Source organism: Ovis aries, chromosome X (genome assembly GCF_016772045.2).
Source record: "Ovis aries strain OAR_USU_Benz2616 breed Rambouillet chromosome X, ARS-UI_Ramb_v3.0, whole genome shotgun sequence".
Taxonomy (NCBI): domain Eukaryota; kingdom Metazoa; phylum Chordata; class Mammalia; order Artiodactyla; family Bovidae; genus Ovis; species Ovis aries.
This window is the reverse complement of record NC_056080.1, coordinates 138,503,361-138,518,492: the sequence shown is the minus strand read 5'-3', so window position 1 is coordinate 138,518,492 and position 15,132 is coordinate 138,503,361. Positions and strand designations below refer to the sequence as shown.

General features: G+C 43.3%; 1 protein-coding gene and 1 long non-coding RNA gene across 9 annotated transcripts in view; one reads left to right on the top strand and one right to left on the bottom strand.

Moving 5' to 3' along the window:
* The window catches only part of LOC114111357 (uncharacterized), a 54,781-nt gene extending 42,815 nt beyond the window's left edge, over positions 1–11,966 (bottom strand). For both annotated transcript variants that reach the window (XR_009598706.1, XR_009598707.1), the window contains exons 1-2: positions 11,871–11,966; positions 10,778–10,850 (exon numbers count right to left, since the gene is read on the bottom strand). This is a non-coding gene — a long non-coding RNA (uncharacterized LOC114111357). The remainder of the gene's footprint in view (positions 1–10,777; positions 10,851–11,870) is intronic.
* An 82-nt stretch (positions 11,967–12,048) lies between these two features.
* DIAPH2 (diaphanous related formin 2) overlaps positions 12,049–15,132 on the top strand; it is a 1,000,797-nt gene continuing 997,713 nt past the window's right edge. For all 7 annotated transcript variants that reach the window (XR_009598705.1, XM_060407239.1, XM_060407237.1 and 4 more), the window contains exon 1: positions 12,049–12,453. Coding sequence is in view for 6 of the 7 variants with exons in the window: in XM_060407239.1 (XP_060263222.1) it covers positions 12,319–12,453 (135 nt within the window). In the remaining variant the exon portion in view is untranslated. The remainder of the gene's footprint in view (positions 12,454–15,132) is intronic.

Here is a 15,132-nt window from a genome sequence, read left to right as displayed (position 1 = left end):
GAGCTGAGAGCTGTTAATGTGGAATAAAGTGGTTTCATAAGCCATACTCCCTGCTGAAATATCAATGGCCTGGTTTACAGTAATGTCTTAGCATCAGCAGCTTGATTCTTACAGGAGCACATTCATACAATTTTGGAATATAAATATCTCCATCTCCTTGACCCCATTCCCACCCTTGGAGCTGCTTGTTCTCTCTGGTACTACAGTACTGTCAGGGGCATCAGACTTCTAAACTATTAGAAGCAACCAATTTACCTCTTTTTCTCTTCTACCCCTGCTGTGTTTTGCTTTACTCCTGACAGCTCCTGCTGGCTTGGATCTGATCCTTTTCCTTTACTGGTTACTCCTGTCTCTGTTCTTGCCCTTCATTCAACATTTGGTCTCTCATTCCATTTATTGCTGTCTGTTAAACATACAGTTCAGCACTTTTAAAAACATCTGAATAGAAGTGTTGTTCTTGGGATGACAATCGGAAAGGTACAACTCAGGATTCCCCTACCTTCATTCAACTTCATCCCTAACTGGTACCTTGTTTTTTCTCTCTCCTCTGTCCTATAACCCTCCTGTTCATGATTTGCTTTCTTTTACCAGAGTGGCCCTCACATCCGAGCATGCATCAGAATCATGTGGAGGGCTCATTAAACACAAATTGCTGGATTACGCCATAGTTTTTGATCCAGTAGGTTTAGGTTGGTGCTCGAGAATTTTTAGTTCTAACAAGCTTCCAGGTGATTCTGATGCTGATGCTCTATGAACTACAGTTCTAGCTCAATGCTGTTCATATAGATCACTGCTATGTCTCATGGTGTCAGATATAGCTGAGCACACATAAACCTCTAGCACTTAGAGCAGGCTTCCAGGAATTGAACCTACGTCACTTGCATCTCCTGCACTGGCAGGCGATTTGTTTCATATATGATATTATACATGTTTCAATACCATTGTCCCAAATCATCGCATCCTCACCCTCACCCACAGAGTCCAAAAGACTGTTCTGATACATTCTGAGTACTGCTCCCCCAGGCTCTTAGCTCCAGCTGGACTCCTTGGACCTAGCCTCCGCCTTTTACAGCCACTCTACCCTATGTCTGGTCACAAGCCAACACCAGCACAGACTTTCACACTGCAGTGGGGGTTGGAACTACTACACCTTGGAGGATGGGGAGGATAGTGAACTATGGTGAAAAAAGGAGAGAAAGGAGGGAAGAGAGAAAAGAGGAACCAAAGAGTGAGAGAAGCCAACAGCATGTGCACGTCAAGAATGAGTGCTCTCTGAAGAAACTACACTTTTTCTTGTTTGGCTGATGAACTGTCTCTGACAGCCATCTCAAAGGTGGAATTCTGAGCAACATAAGCTTTATTTGAATGCGTGTATAGTCTCCCAAGTGTGTATTGCTTCCAAGAAGAAATCTGTTCCTCAGTTTCCTGATTTCTATATTTTATACAGAAAGACTTCATCCTTCTCTACTTTTCTGCTGGTTACCATCTCTTTAATGTCTGGCCTCTGTGTCGCTGTACTTTCCTGGATCCCATTGCACCTGAACGGATGTTTCTGAACATTTTCTTAACATCCCGCCATCCAATACCAAAAATGTTTCTTTTCCCAGATTCCCAATCTGCATTCTAGCATCCTGCTATCATGACCCTACTTGTCACTCAGTACTAAAATCAAAGGATCTACTATGAGTAATAAACTTTGTTAGGTGATAGCCTTGGATGATTTTTTTTTTCCCTTGTTCACACTTAAAAATGAGCTTTCAATAAACTTTTTTCTTTGGTTCTCATAACCCTCTATAGTCTCTTCCCTGGTCATCTCACCTACTCCCACATCGTCACCTGCTAGTTAGGTTAATGACTCTAAATCTTCATCTCTGTCTCTGAACTTTCTCAGGAACACCAGACCTAATGTCTAATGCCATTTCCATCTGCAGACACCTGAAATGTGGCTTCCATTTCAGCATTATATTGATATTTTCCAAATGTTTCTCCTCCTAGATTCCTAACCTGCAATATTATCACTCTGTTATTCGGTACTGAAATGTCAGAATTATCTTCTACTCTTTCCATTCCCCAATTGCCTATATAAGGTAATCAAATCCTGAGACTAATACCTGCAAAATCTGTTCCTATCTTTCTGTTCTCTTTTCTACTGTTTCAGTTCATGGACTACTTATCGTGAGAATATCATCAAAATATCTAACTAACTGTCCTTGGTCCCTTGAACCAGTCCAACACATCCATGCATCTCATATCCACCAACCAATAAAGTTAAGCTATGGATGCCTCCAGGCTATTTACCACCAATTCTCCTTTGTTCTTTAAGACAGCTTCTCATTATGATCCTGACTCTATCTTACATATTCTTGGGTCTACAAGTCAAGTCTAATGGGGATGTTAGTCCTTTACATCGTCTTTATTGATTTTTGCCTCCTGGTTATTCATAGTAGATTTCTCCTTGGCTCACCCTTGCAGTTCCTCCTTCTCTGGACTATTGTGGATAACTGCATGGTGTCATGTCTCCTTGCTGGCACTCAGGTTGAGTTAACATTCTTATTCCCCAATAAAAGAACAGCTTATGAAAGTGATATCCTAATGTATCTCCCTGCCTCTAGTTTCTCATCTTACAAACCATTCTACATACCAATGCCAGAGCATTTCCCTAAAATATAGGGCTAATCATGTGTTTTTTTCCTGTTCATAAGTCTCTCACAACTTAAAGAATAAATTCAGAGTTCAGGATGGCATTTCAAGTTTTCCCAACTTGGCCTCATTGTGCTTTCTCAGCTTTATCTCCCACTATACAATTACAAGGGCTTCCCTGGTGGCTCAGATGGTAAAGAATCTGCCTGCAATGCAGGAGACCTGGGTTGTATCCTTGGGTTGGGAAGGTACCCTGGGGAAGGGAATGGCAACCCACTCTAGTATTCTTGCCTGGAAAATTCCATTGACAGAGGAACCTGGCGGGCTACAGTCCATGAGGTCACAAAGAATTGGATACGACTGAGCGACTAAGCACACACCATACAATTACAAAACCTACTCTCCAGTCCCATTAGATGACTAGTCCAAATTCAGCCCACATTTTTCTATCTCTATGCTGTAGGTCATGCTGTTCCCTCTCCATCAAATACCCTTTTAAGTTTCAAGTTTGGGGCTACTACTTATACTTAAGAGGTTCAGCTTTTCCATGAAATATTCCCCATTCTCTTCCTCCTATATGCTTCTGTAACATTCTTTTGCAGTTAAATCTATACCTGCCAGTTGCCTTGACTACATTTTAAGCCCACTGAGATGATGAATAGTCTAGCAGTCATTTATCCTTAGCACCATGCCCTAGACATAGTTACTACTCAATCTGCATTAATATCTCAATTTAAATTATATGTATATGCTCTAATATGCTAGCTAAAATAAAATCTAGTTATTTTATAGTTTTAATCATCAAAAGTAGTATAAAAAGGGAAAAAAGCAATCTTCTAATAATAGTTTTATCATTGGGCAGTGCCTGTGATGGAAGATTTCTTTTGTAGATTTGGGATCAAGCTTGACCCTGTGTATCTTTGAATTTGGCCATTCTCCAAGCCAAGAAAGACTTTGGGCATTTTGATGGTATAAAGCAACAACATGGTGAGGAATTTAAGGATGGAAATTTTTATGCAAATCAGCATTGGTTCATAGAGTTTAGAGGCAGGTCTGCCCTTGTGTAATGTCAAGGTGTAAGATGAAGCTGCTAGCATTGAAGAGATGGCAGCTCAAATTAGCCTTTCTGTTTTGAAGGCAGCAGAAAGTCAATGATACAGGGCTACTTGAGAAAATAAATATGATAAAAGTAGCTGCAAGACAGAGATATTTGAATCTAGTTGCCAAGAAATCATCCAGTGACCAAAACTCCTTCCTAAAAATTTTCCTGGAAAATCATGTGTAAATCTCAAAGAAGGCTTTCTAAATGACTCTGCTATCCATTTTAGCTTCTAAAATGTTATAATGGAAGACTTGAAAGTAAAGACCTATATATTCTCTGCTGCTATATTAGGTAAAATATAATTTAATATAATTGGTTTCTGGGTTTCTCTGTTTAATTCATTAATATAAACTTCTAAGAATTGTTCTGGTACATAATGTATAGGTGATTAAATATAGCATTTGCGGTCCTTTCCATAAAATAGCAGGTCTTGGCTCAGAAAGAAATCATTCTATTATGTCAGTCCTCCACATCTCCTGCTTTTGCCAGGGAAGGGGGGCAAGATTGGTGTTTGTGAGAGGATTATCAATTCTTTTCGACTTCAAGTAGGTATATGTTACTGTGTGTATAACAGGGAAGGTGGCTTAAACAACTGATCTGCATTTGTGTCCAAGAAAAAACAAGGTAATAATGAACAAATAAAAACTGATGCGGGATGCTAGAATCCTGAAAATATTATTCTCAGAGAAAGAAGCCAGCTGCAAAACTCCATGTATTGTATACAAAACATGTGTTGTATGACACAATCATACAATACAAGCCTGTGTTGTATGATACTGTTTATGTAAAATGTCCAGAATAGGCAAATCTACAGAGACATAAAGTGAATTAGTGGTGCCTCAGGTCGGGGGCTAGGGGAGGGGGTGCAGGGAGTGACGGAACTGGGGAGTTGAGACTGCTAAAGAAGGGATCGTTTTTTGGTGTGATGAAAAGATTTTAAAATTGATTGTGATGACGGTTGTGCAACTTGGGGGAATATACTAAAAACCACTGAATTATACATTTAAAAAGGTGAATTGTATGATATGCAAACTATACGTCAATAAAGTTGTTAAAATTTATATGAGACAATATAGAAAACAAAATAAACCTACTTCTAAGACTTGCCTAACTACTGATGCCCAGATATGAGAACATGTTTTTATTATTATTTACAGATGTCAAACAGGTATTCCTTAATTTTCAAGTAATTATATTTTGAAAAAGTTAGAAAATAAACACAAACCACAACATAAAAGAGATAATCAATTTTAATTGCATAATTGTAGTCTTGAACTTACTCATCTTCAAGAAACTGTTTACACTGATTAAACAAAAATCCTCAACTTCAAACATGAATAGCATCCCTATGACCACCAGTGAGTGCTTCACTGATTCACATACTTTAGCAAGCAGACCATGTTTTCCTCTCAGTTTATTACTACATCTATGTCTTAGTAACTTATAGATTGGACAGTCACCATACGTGACCTGTCAAGCCACTTCTGAAGATCACTCTCTGTCTTTGGTTAATGTGGAACAGGAAATCTGTTCTTTGTTAGACGCATATTTTCCAGATAAAATTCAAAGGGCTGCTTTCCAGCATACTGTATAAAACCATAGATGACACAAATCTGGGTATTCTCAAAATCTCTACCAGTCTCAACATTTTCCCCAAAAGGAGACACTGTCACTATTGTCTCTTGGACGGATTTTCTGTGGGGCTGTGGCTGCACCAAACCCTGTAAATCCTCACAACAGAGCACGTTAACTTTTACCTCCAGGTAAGTGACCATTATTGGTCATTACTGCTCCCAGGCCTTTTCTTGTTGTCCACTGTTCTTCTGCAGGGACCAATCCTGTTCCTAGTCAGAGACGATTCAAGAAGCCATTATTTCAGTAGTTTGAGTCATTTAGCACCCTATGGACCTATTATTTGTGGTCCTACTCTGAGCTCACAGCTTACTTGAAGTAACTGGGTGTCTTGTGTGCCATTTTTATTTGCCTGTCTCTGCCTCTTTCCTGGACTTCATCTGATGTGCCAGTTCCTTTAGGCATGGTACACTGTTTTGCCAGACTTCTTAAGGAATTGCTCATTTGTTTCTTAATCCCAATTCCCATGATTGGATTCCTGCTACATACTGATTGCTTCAGCCTCTGCCTACAGAGTGGATTCTCTTCTCTGCCTGCCAGCCAGGACATCCATTGTTGGACTTCCAGAATTTAGCTCTCTGCCTGCTTCTTGCCTACAGAAAGACACAATCTTTCTGTTTTTCCAGCATTCCAAGACTCTTTCTGTTGGTGACTATAGGAACCTTGTTAGTTTTCTTGTCCTGCCCTAACGAGTCTCTTTAGTGTCTGGGTATCAGGCTCCTTGGTCTGGCTCTGTGTGCCAAAAACAAGTACCTGCTGAGATATGATCTCCCTTTTTACTACTGGGTTTTTATTGCCTTGAGCCAGTGTTTTAGTAATTCTTGTTTCCTTTTTTTTTTTTCATTTGCATCCTGTCTGTAATCTGTGGAGAGGAACAATGTGTTCCTTTAAATATTTCTTGGATTCGTTCCTTTTTCTTCATTTCCTCTGGGGCCACTTTAGTTCTGATCCTCATGACTTTATCCAGCCAGGACTTTATCTAGTTTCAGCTAGAGTTCAGCACTGGTGCCTCAGAGGGTCACCTCAGAGGATGAGAGAAGCCAAGTGGTCATGAGGACTGTAATCTCCACTCCTACAGGTCAGCTAGATTCATATCTGTTGTACACACTGAGGTTCTGTAAAGTTTTTGTTTGGGGACAAAAAATTCGGACTGAGAGAAAAATAAGTTTGAAAATCAGTCCCTCCAGTTATTCTGCATACCATTGCCAGATCAGCTCCTTAAAATATTCTTTTATTTTATAACATTTCCGCTAGAGTCTTATCAGTCATTACTATCACGTCTGATATTCAAATCTGTTTACGTGCTGGGCAAATGCTATGGGGAGAACCATGTTTCCTACTATTATTCAAAATCTATATTCTCACCATTCTACTCAAGCCCCTTTGGCCAGTATTGCTTCCAGGCCATTCTATATGCTGTCTTTTCCTTCCTTCCTTTCTTTGCTTTGCCTATTGAAGTCTCATTTCTTTTTCAGGCCTTGGCAGCTCAAGTTCTCCTTGAAAACTTCTTCATCTATTCTAGGTCTGACTCATCTCACCCCTTCACCATGTTATCCTGAATTTCCAGTTAGTACCTCATTGGCTCAGACCATAAAGACTCTGTGCAATGCACGAGACCTGGGTTCAGTCCCTGGGTTGGGAAGATCTTCTGGAGAAGGAATGGCTACTCGCTCCAGTGTTTTTGCCTGGGAAATCCCACGGAAGAGGAGCCTGGTGGGCTACAGTCCATAGGATAGGGTCACTAAGAACTGGACACAACTGAGTGACTTTCATTTTTCCTTTCTCACCTCAGAATTAGGCAGCCACTTTCCTCTTACATTTCTACACATTTCACTTGTTTGTTTTCTCAAGCACATTTTATACCTATCGATGGCAAAGAACGTATATTTTACAGTCTGTTCTATTACAAGGGTTTGCGTATCACAAATAGCACAGTAGTGATTGGTCAGTAGGAGAACAGTGTCACTAAAATTAGGTGGAAGGCCAGCTGGTTCACATGCGAAGTGTTTTAGCACTTTCAGTTTCAACATGATCAGGAACCAGCTTTCTCACAATTAAAGAGAAACCTTCATGATATATGAAGGCTTTCAGAAATAAAATAATAGTTCTGCCCCAAAGCCTGTCCCTTTTGTGTGGCTGGTTTAGTGGTTTCAGCAACCTCTAAGTCGCCCACTCCATTAACTAGTTGGTGAAGCTGTGAAGACCTTTCATCGTGTGTGCCTACAAAGTTGCTTAGTTGCTCAGTCGTGTCTGACTCTTTGCGACGCCAGGGACTGTAGCCCACGAGGCTCCTCTGTCCGTGGGATTCTCCAGGCAAGAATACTGGAGTGGGCTGCCATTCCCTTCTCCAGGGGATCTTCCTGACCCAGGGATCAAACCCAGGTCTTCTGCACTGCAGGCGGACTCTTTACCGTCTGAGCCACCCAGGAAGCCCTCTACAAAGCTGTACGTGCATGCTCAGTCACTTCAGTTCTGTCTGCCTCCTTGAGACCCTAAGGACTGTAGTCCAACAGGCTCCTCTATCCATGGGGTTCTCCGGGCAAGAATACTGGAGTGGGCTGCCGTGCCCTCCTCCAGGGGATCTTCTACCAAGTTGGGTATTCAATTAGATTTTTAATTCTTAAGAAAATGGCATCTATTAAAAGTAAATGCCCTTGAGGATTCACATCAGGGAAAGAGGAAGCATGAAGGATTCAAAGCACTGATGACTGTGCCACTGGGTGTAGATGCCAATGGAGATTCAATCTCCTGAGTGTTTTCATTAGAGCTCTGGCTAAAAAGTTGCACTGAGTCTAAGTGATCTTTCCTAACCACGGTTTCCTCAGAAATTCTGTTTAGTGCGCAATTTTGCAGAACAGGAGATTTCTCAGGAAGACACATGTGCTTTGAGAGCAAAACATCGGGTCCTTTTTTATTCATGTGACTAGTTTGGTGTTGCCCATGTAGTATGTGCTTAATAAGTACTTGTTTATTCTCAGGCCACCTCTAATTCACATTTTTTCCATGACCTTGGAGTGAGTGATTTTCTATTGTTGTTCAGTCACTAAGTCATGTCTGACTCTTTGCAACTCCATGGACTGCAGCATGCCCAGCTTCCCTGTCCTTCACTATGTCCCAGAGTGTGCTCAAACTCATGTCTCTAGAGTTGGTGACGCTACCTAACCATCTCATCCTTTGCTGCCCTCTTCTCCTTTTGCCTTCAATTTCTTACTTTTGTCTAATCTATGTCAGCTTTAATTTCTCTATTAATTGTCCAGATTGTTTAGATGAGAACACGTAGCAGAAGGGAGACACAGAAAGCCAGATTGATACTAATAAGGATCATCAGAAACCTCTGGGGGTAATGGATGACTCTAAGATCAGTTTGAAGAAAGACAGAACCTAGCAGCCTTTTATCTTTCATTTCTCCAAGGGCTGGCTTTTAATGTTAACTGGGTGCTAAATTCATAAGTGATTAGAAGGAGACACTACAAGGTCATGGGGTCTAACACACACTTTTGAAGTCCCAACAGATGGTAGCAGCCTCCTTCTTTCTACAGCATCAGAGAAAAGATGTATTTTCACCCACCGGCCTATTTGTGTGTCCCAGGAAGGTGAAAATAAAGAAACGTAGATACAGCGGGAGCAGTCCGAGGACTGAACTTGGTGAAGTGCCTGGTTCATGGTCAGTGGACAGAGTATCCTTGCAGGGGACCAGTGGCTCCTTATGTGTGCTAGCTTTCCAGAGAGACCCTGATGTTTGAAAGAAGGGGGTTTGTTTATTTGTAATGACTGTTTACATGAACTGGAGCAAAATGTTGAAAAGAAACATCCAGAATGAAGACAGGGCTAGGATAATCACAATAAGGTCAAATGTTAAGTCATCTCAGGGACAGATTGTCCTCATTTTTTGTGGTGCAGAGTATGTACCTTTTACATGCACGTCTTCTTTGGTTTCAAATGTAGCTTCACCTGGCCTGAGAATGCTGCAACCCAGCCTGACTCTGAAAATAATGTTGACCCATTTTCAAGTACCCGCACACCAAAAACAGGAGGCACTTGTATTATAATGCCTTCACCGCTTTTACCCTGGAAGAGGAAATGGCAACCCACTCCAGCCTGCTTGCCTGGAAAATCCCACAGACAGAGGAGCCTGGCGAGCCACAGTCCATGGGGTCACAAAGAGTTGGACACAACTGAGGAACCAAGCATCACTGCTTTTAAAACCAGACCAATGAGATCTGTTAGTGGGGACCTTCATGATCTGGAAGCTGCCTATCTGTTCTGCTTCTTCTCTTACCATGAACAACCCCAATCCGTTGCCTTCAATTTCTTAACCACAGAGTCTCTGCACATGCTATGGTCATTTCCTTTGCCTGGGATGCTCTTCACTCTTCTTTTTTACCTTGTAATTGCTCAATACTTTTTTTTTGTTTGTTTGCTTAAAATCGTTCCCAATAGCCAGAAAGTTCCATAAGAGCAAAGCACATCCATATTGTTCACCATCTTGTTCACTGCTGTAATGCCTAGTAGGGTATCCAAAACTTAGCAGGCTGTCACCAAATACTTAGTGACTTTAATTTGACCCTTTAGACTCAATTCAAACATCATCCTCTTTGGGAAGGTGTCCGAGAGCCTCCAGCACTCTTGTGTGCTCCACAGTCTCCCTGTTCCTATCTATTGAAGTACAGTCAGTAACGATCAGTCTCTCCAAGCAGACTGCTGCTGCTGCTGCTAAGTCGCTTCAGTCGCGTCCGACTCTGTGCGACCCCAGAGACGACAGCCCACCAGGCTCCCCCGTCCCTGGGATTCTCCAGGCAAGAACAATGGAGTGGGTTGCCATTTCCAAGCAGACTAGGCAGTTCTAAAGGGCAGAAACTGTGAGGTTCATACTCCTAACACACAGCACTCTGGATATCACCTGGTATACTTGAAGGCAGCAGTCTCCAGCCTTTTTGGCACCAGAGGCTGGTTTTGTGCAAGATAATTTATCCACAGACCAGGTTGGAGGCAGTGTATGTTTCAGGATGATTCAAGCACATGACATTTATTATGCACTTTATTTCTATTATTATTACCTCAGCTCCACCTCAGATCATCAGGCATTAGATCCCAGAGGTTGGGTACCCCTGCTCTAAGAAGCTCAATGAAGATCTACTGAGCAGATTACCAAGCAACATTTGGGCTCAGAGCACCCTCAGCTATGGCTCATATCCATGTCTCTCAAACAGGAATTATCTGAAAGCAGTGGATAACCAGGTCACATCTTACTGCAGCATCCATTTCTATGCCATTTTTCAGGAGAGGGGCATTTAAATAATTTAAATCATGCATGAGTGTGTATGTGTGTGCACGTGTGTGTAGTGAGTTAAATTCAGAATACACATCAAATTTTAAGTCAAACAGGAACTCCTACAAATTTACCTTAGGCCTCCTTGCCCACCCTGTCTGGAAGCATGTATCCCCTCTTCTCTGCTGTCCTCGGGTAGTTTACCACCTGCATAATTAAAAAGCAAGTTAAGGACAATGGCAAAGCCAGCATTAAGACTGCTTTCAGATGTCTAACATTGTTTTTCTTGTACTTTCCAATTTACTTGCCTCATCTCATCTACAGCATGGTCAAATTTATCCTAATACACTCTCAATAAATGTGTTCATAAAAAATTAGCAGTTTAGGTTGAAGGTGAGTAGGGCAAAAAGATCAGAGCCTGAAGATACATGAATAACAGGCACATGGGCATGTTTATAGGCACATGGGGTCTAAATTTACATTTCTAGCTTCTCCAGGTTGTATGAAGGTGGTTCATTCAAGTTCTGCCAGGTCCCGCGATTGTTCTCAGTGTGAACACTGTTTTTAAAGAGGCGTGGGCCTCTTCCTGACAACTCTAGGGTGAAAAATTAAGAATACCCGCGGTGCCCTGTGGCTGCTTCGCTGTTACCTAGCATTTGTCTAGAGATTTACATTTTTAACAAAGCTTTGACACACGAGTTCTTACTCGCTCCCCACAACTCTCAACCTAAAGTAGTTCGGAACACTGAAAATAGCACTCAATCCAACTGTTAGCTCGCCATAGGTGCTTCGCCCCTCTGGATTAAGCGGTGGGCGGCTGCTGCCTCTCCCACCTCGCAGCCTGGGAATGAAGGAATGACTGCGTTTCTTTGGTCTCAGCGCAATCATGGCAACAGAAAACACCCACTCCTTCCACTTCGACCCGCACAGTCTGTCTAGGCAATTAATCAGCGCTCCCCATGGCGGTGCTCCTGCGGGGTGCCAGCTGTCTTGCCAATCAACCCCTCCCACGGAGTGGAGCACAACCACACCCCCGGGCAAGGCCTCGGCCAGCCGGGGAAGGTGCTCTGGCCTACACGAGCGGAAGCGGAGTCTCAGGTAAAACTCACACGTGAATCCTCCCAGGCCTCAGTGTCCCCGTCTCTAAAATGGGCTACACCTCCCCTCTCTCGGCTAGTTCCCTTCCATTGCACGCTAGGCCCCTAGGAAGGGAAATCAGTGCTTAACCTCAGCTTCAAGTCCTCTCGTTTGGCAGCCGTCGCCGCGCCGGGCATGCTCAGTAGCCGGGCCGCCCGGCAGCGGGAGTAGGAAGCAGCTTTCCGCGCCCGGGCGGCGGACTGCGGGCACTTTGATGAATCACGTGTGCGGAGGCCCTCTTAAAGAGATAGGCACCTACTTTCCCTCCACCCTAAACACCGCCCTGAGGGCGGCGGCGACCGTGGTAATCACAGCCGCTCGGGGGCAGGGCTTGCCCCAGCGCACAGTAGTGGCAACGGCTTGCCGAGTCTGGGGTGCCTGGGAGCCGGGAGCCCCGGGGACGTGAAATCGGCAGACCCACTTTCCCTTCCAGGAAGAGGCGCTGCCGAATCCGCGCGGGGCAGCGAGACCGCCCCAGGGGCTTCCTCAGTGAAGCAGAAGTGGGGTTCCAGGGCACAGGTGACAGGGCCGAAGAAAGATGGAGCAGCCCGGGGCGGCGGCGGCGGCGGGCGCGGGAGGCAGCGGCGAGGAGCCCGGTGGGGGCCGAAGCAACAAGCGGAGCGCGGGGAGCCGGGCCGCCAACGAAGAGGAAACGAAAAACAAACCTAAATTGGTGAGTGCTCCCGCAGCCCCCGCCGGCCTTAGGGACAGCGAGAGCCCCGGGATCCTCCTGCCGTTGAACACGGGGGGACCCGGGGCCCCCTCCCAAGGGTGACCCGCGACCTCGCTGTGCAACTCGGGGAGCCGCCAAAGCAGCGGCCACGCCGAGGCGCGGAGACGGCGTGGGGGCGGAAGAGCACCCCCTTCTCCAGTTAACTCCTTTCTCCGTCTTGGCAGCCGGGAGGCGGTGCGGGAAGGAGAAAGGCCCCACCCCAACTTGGGGAGACCCCGCGTACAGGGTAGGGGCTGTTGTTGGTCTAACTTGGGGGCGCGATCCGTCTTTGCGCGATTTCATTCCCCTCCCATCCGTATCAATTGCTGGGGTTTTGACTCTTTAACGCTTAGGGTCCGGGCAGGGGAACCTCTCTTTTTTTCAGCCCCAGTACTAGGGAGCCCACTCACAGACTTACAAAAGAAAAACAAACAAAAACAAAACAAAACAAAAAAACAACCAATCAACCAACCAAACAATCCCACCACTACCGCAACAAAAAGCACACAACTTAGGCCCCCAGTATTTTCTGCTTGACCAGATATCTAAGGAAGAGGCGCCTACGTGTCCCCCCCATCGCCTCTCCATGTGCTCGCCCAAGAAACATTTCTTTAAGAGTGGGGGGGCGTGGGAGTTAGAGGCTGGAGGGGGCACCGCCAACTGTCGTGTGTGTGCGATCGCCAGTCGTCCAGGACTTCCACTTAGCAGATTAAGAACGCTCAAAAGCAGTAGACCGACTGCACAAATCGCCCGTCTTGAGAGTGTCTGAAAGAGTGAGAGCAGGCAGTCCATTTCCTGCCACTGACTTCATGTGCGGAGGAATGAAATCTATGGGGCCTGGTATTAGATTGGGAAATACTGGGGTTTCTTCAACTCATCAGTTAAAAAGGTTCCTCTTTTTTTTCTTCTTTTTTGCCTTGAGCTTGTAGAAAAACGGTATAATAATAGTGAAACTTCAAAACTGGTCAAATTCATGCAGCGTATTGGCTAAAGACTTTTTTTTGTCAGCCCTGGCAAATATTAGGCAGACGTTTATCAATAAACTTTGTCATTCGGATGACAGAGGGGACATGGTTTTCCAGCTCAAATTCAGCAAATACTCCTGTCCGAAAGTTCTGTTTGTTTGGAGCGCAAAAGCCACATGTTGTATATTTAGTTTTCAGTTTTAACCAGCAACTGGGTTATAAGGAAGGACGCAGTGACCTTATAACTAAAGACTTTTCTTAGGCCATCTGGCCATTTAGTGTGTATTGATACCTGTTGTGCTTCTCTCTTGCCCTTTGTTTGCCTTTCAATTATGGACTGTCCAGATTGGAAAATAGTGATCGAAGTGTTATGGTTACAGGAAATTTACAGCCTTCTATTATGTGGAAAGGGACCTAGCAGGGTGTAATAAAACAACCAGTCTAAGGTCTCATCAGTTCCACCTTAACTTGAGGCAAACTGACAGTTACTTGATGTGTCCTGTTACCACTCTCCCCTCTAGTATTTACAAATGAAGAAACTGAGTCACAAACTCTTTGTGAATTATCTGCCCTGACAGAGGTTTAATGGGTACTCCTATTACAAAACTTAGAAAAGTTTTGTTTCTATCGCCAAGTTTAATGTATAAAAATCCTGATGTGATTTTTGAAATTTATCATTTTGCAGTAAAAGAGTGATCATGTTTCTTCTTTCTTTCTTTTTTTGGACCCAATACAGAACTGGCTTAAACAGTGATTAAAAGTTTAAACAAAAACAAAAGTGAACTGATAGTTTCCACGAAGTTTGGTACATCCAGCAAGAGCCTTCCGCTTTTGGGATATACGAGTTCAAGAAAAAGCACTTACTTCTGTCTGTTAGTAATAACACCTTGATTCTATGCTTCCCTTCCCTTTGGTCATTTGTCCTGTTTCATCTTTTATGCTTTGATAAGGTAACTAGATAGTTGTGAGATGGTATCACTTTCAGTTCCTAGCTAACACTATTTGGTGTTGAACATAGGTTAATACATTAGAACAAGTATTTGAGTCCAAGAGTTTGTTGATATCAATGGGAACTTTCTTTTGTACTCAAAATAACTTTTGAGCCTTACATTATTTTACAAGCAGATATCTCAGACTTCATAAACACATATTTAGGACGACATTTCAGTTCATTTTAAGGTTTTAAAGTTGACCAAATAATAAGACTTGGTAAACTTTTAAAATAAATGCCTTACTCCTTATTTTGAGTTGTCTTATTGAAGTGCTCAACATGTTCTAAGGCCTAAGAGAGGAGTTCATCCGGGATTCTTGAAATATTGTTGGTAGGGTAAAGCATTACCTGGACTAAATTTTATAATGTTGAGTATTATGTTGTTAATCACTGTAGTAGTTCTTAATTGTGTTCCTGTGTCTGTGTGTGTGTAAGGTGTTGTGGGAGGTTGTAAGAGAGCACCATATATAATAGAAATTATTTGTGTAGGTGATTATGGGGGATAAGGGTTCTTAAACTGAAATCATATGAAAAAATTTGAGTGTGTGTAGATACATTTATTTTTCTGGGCCCCCTAGTTTTCATCAGTTCCTTAAAGGCATGTGTCTCCTATAGAAGAATGAAACTGTTGGGTTACCAGAGAGTAAAGGAAATTACCAGTTGATTCCACTTGAAGAAACTGGG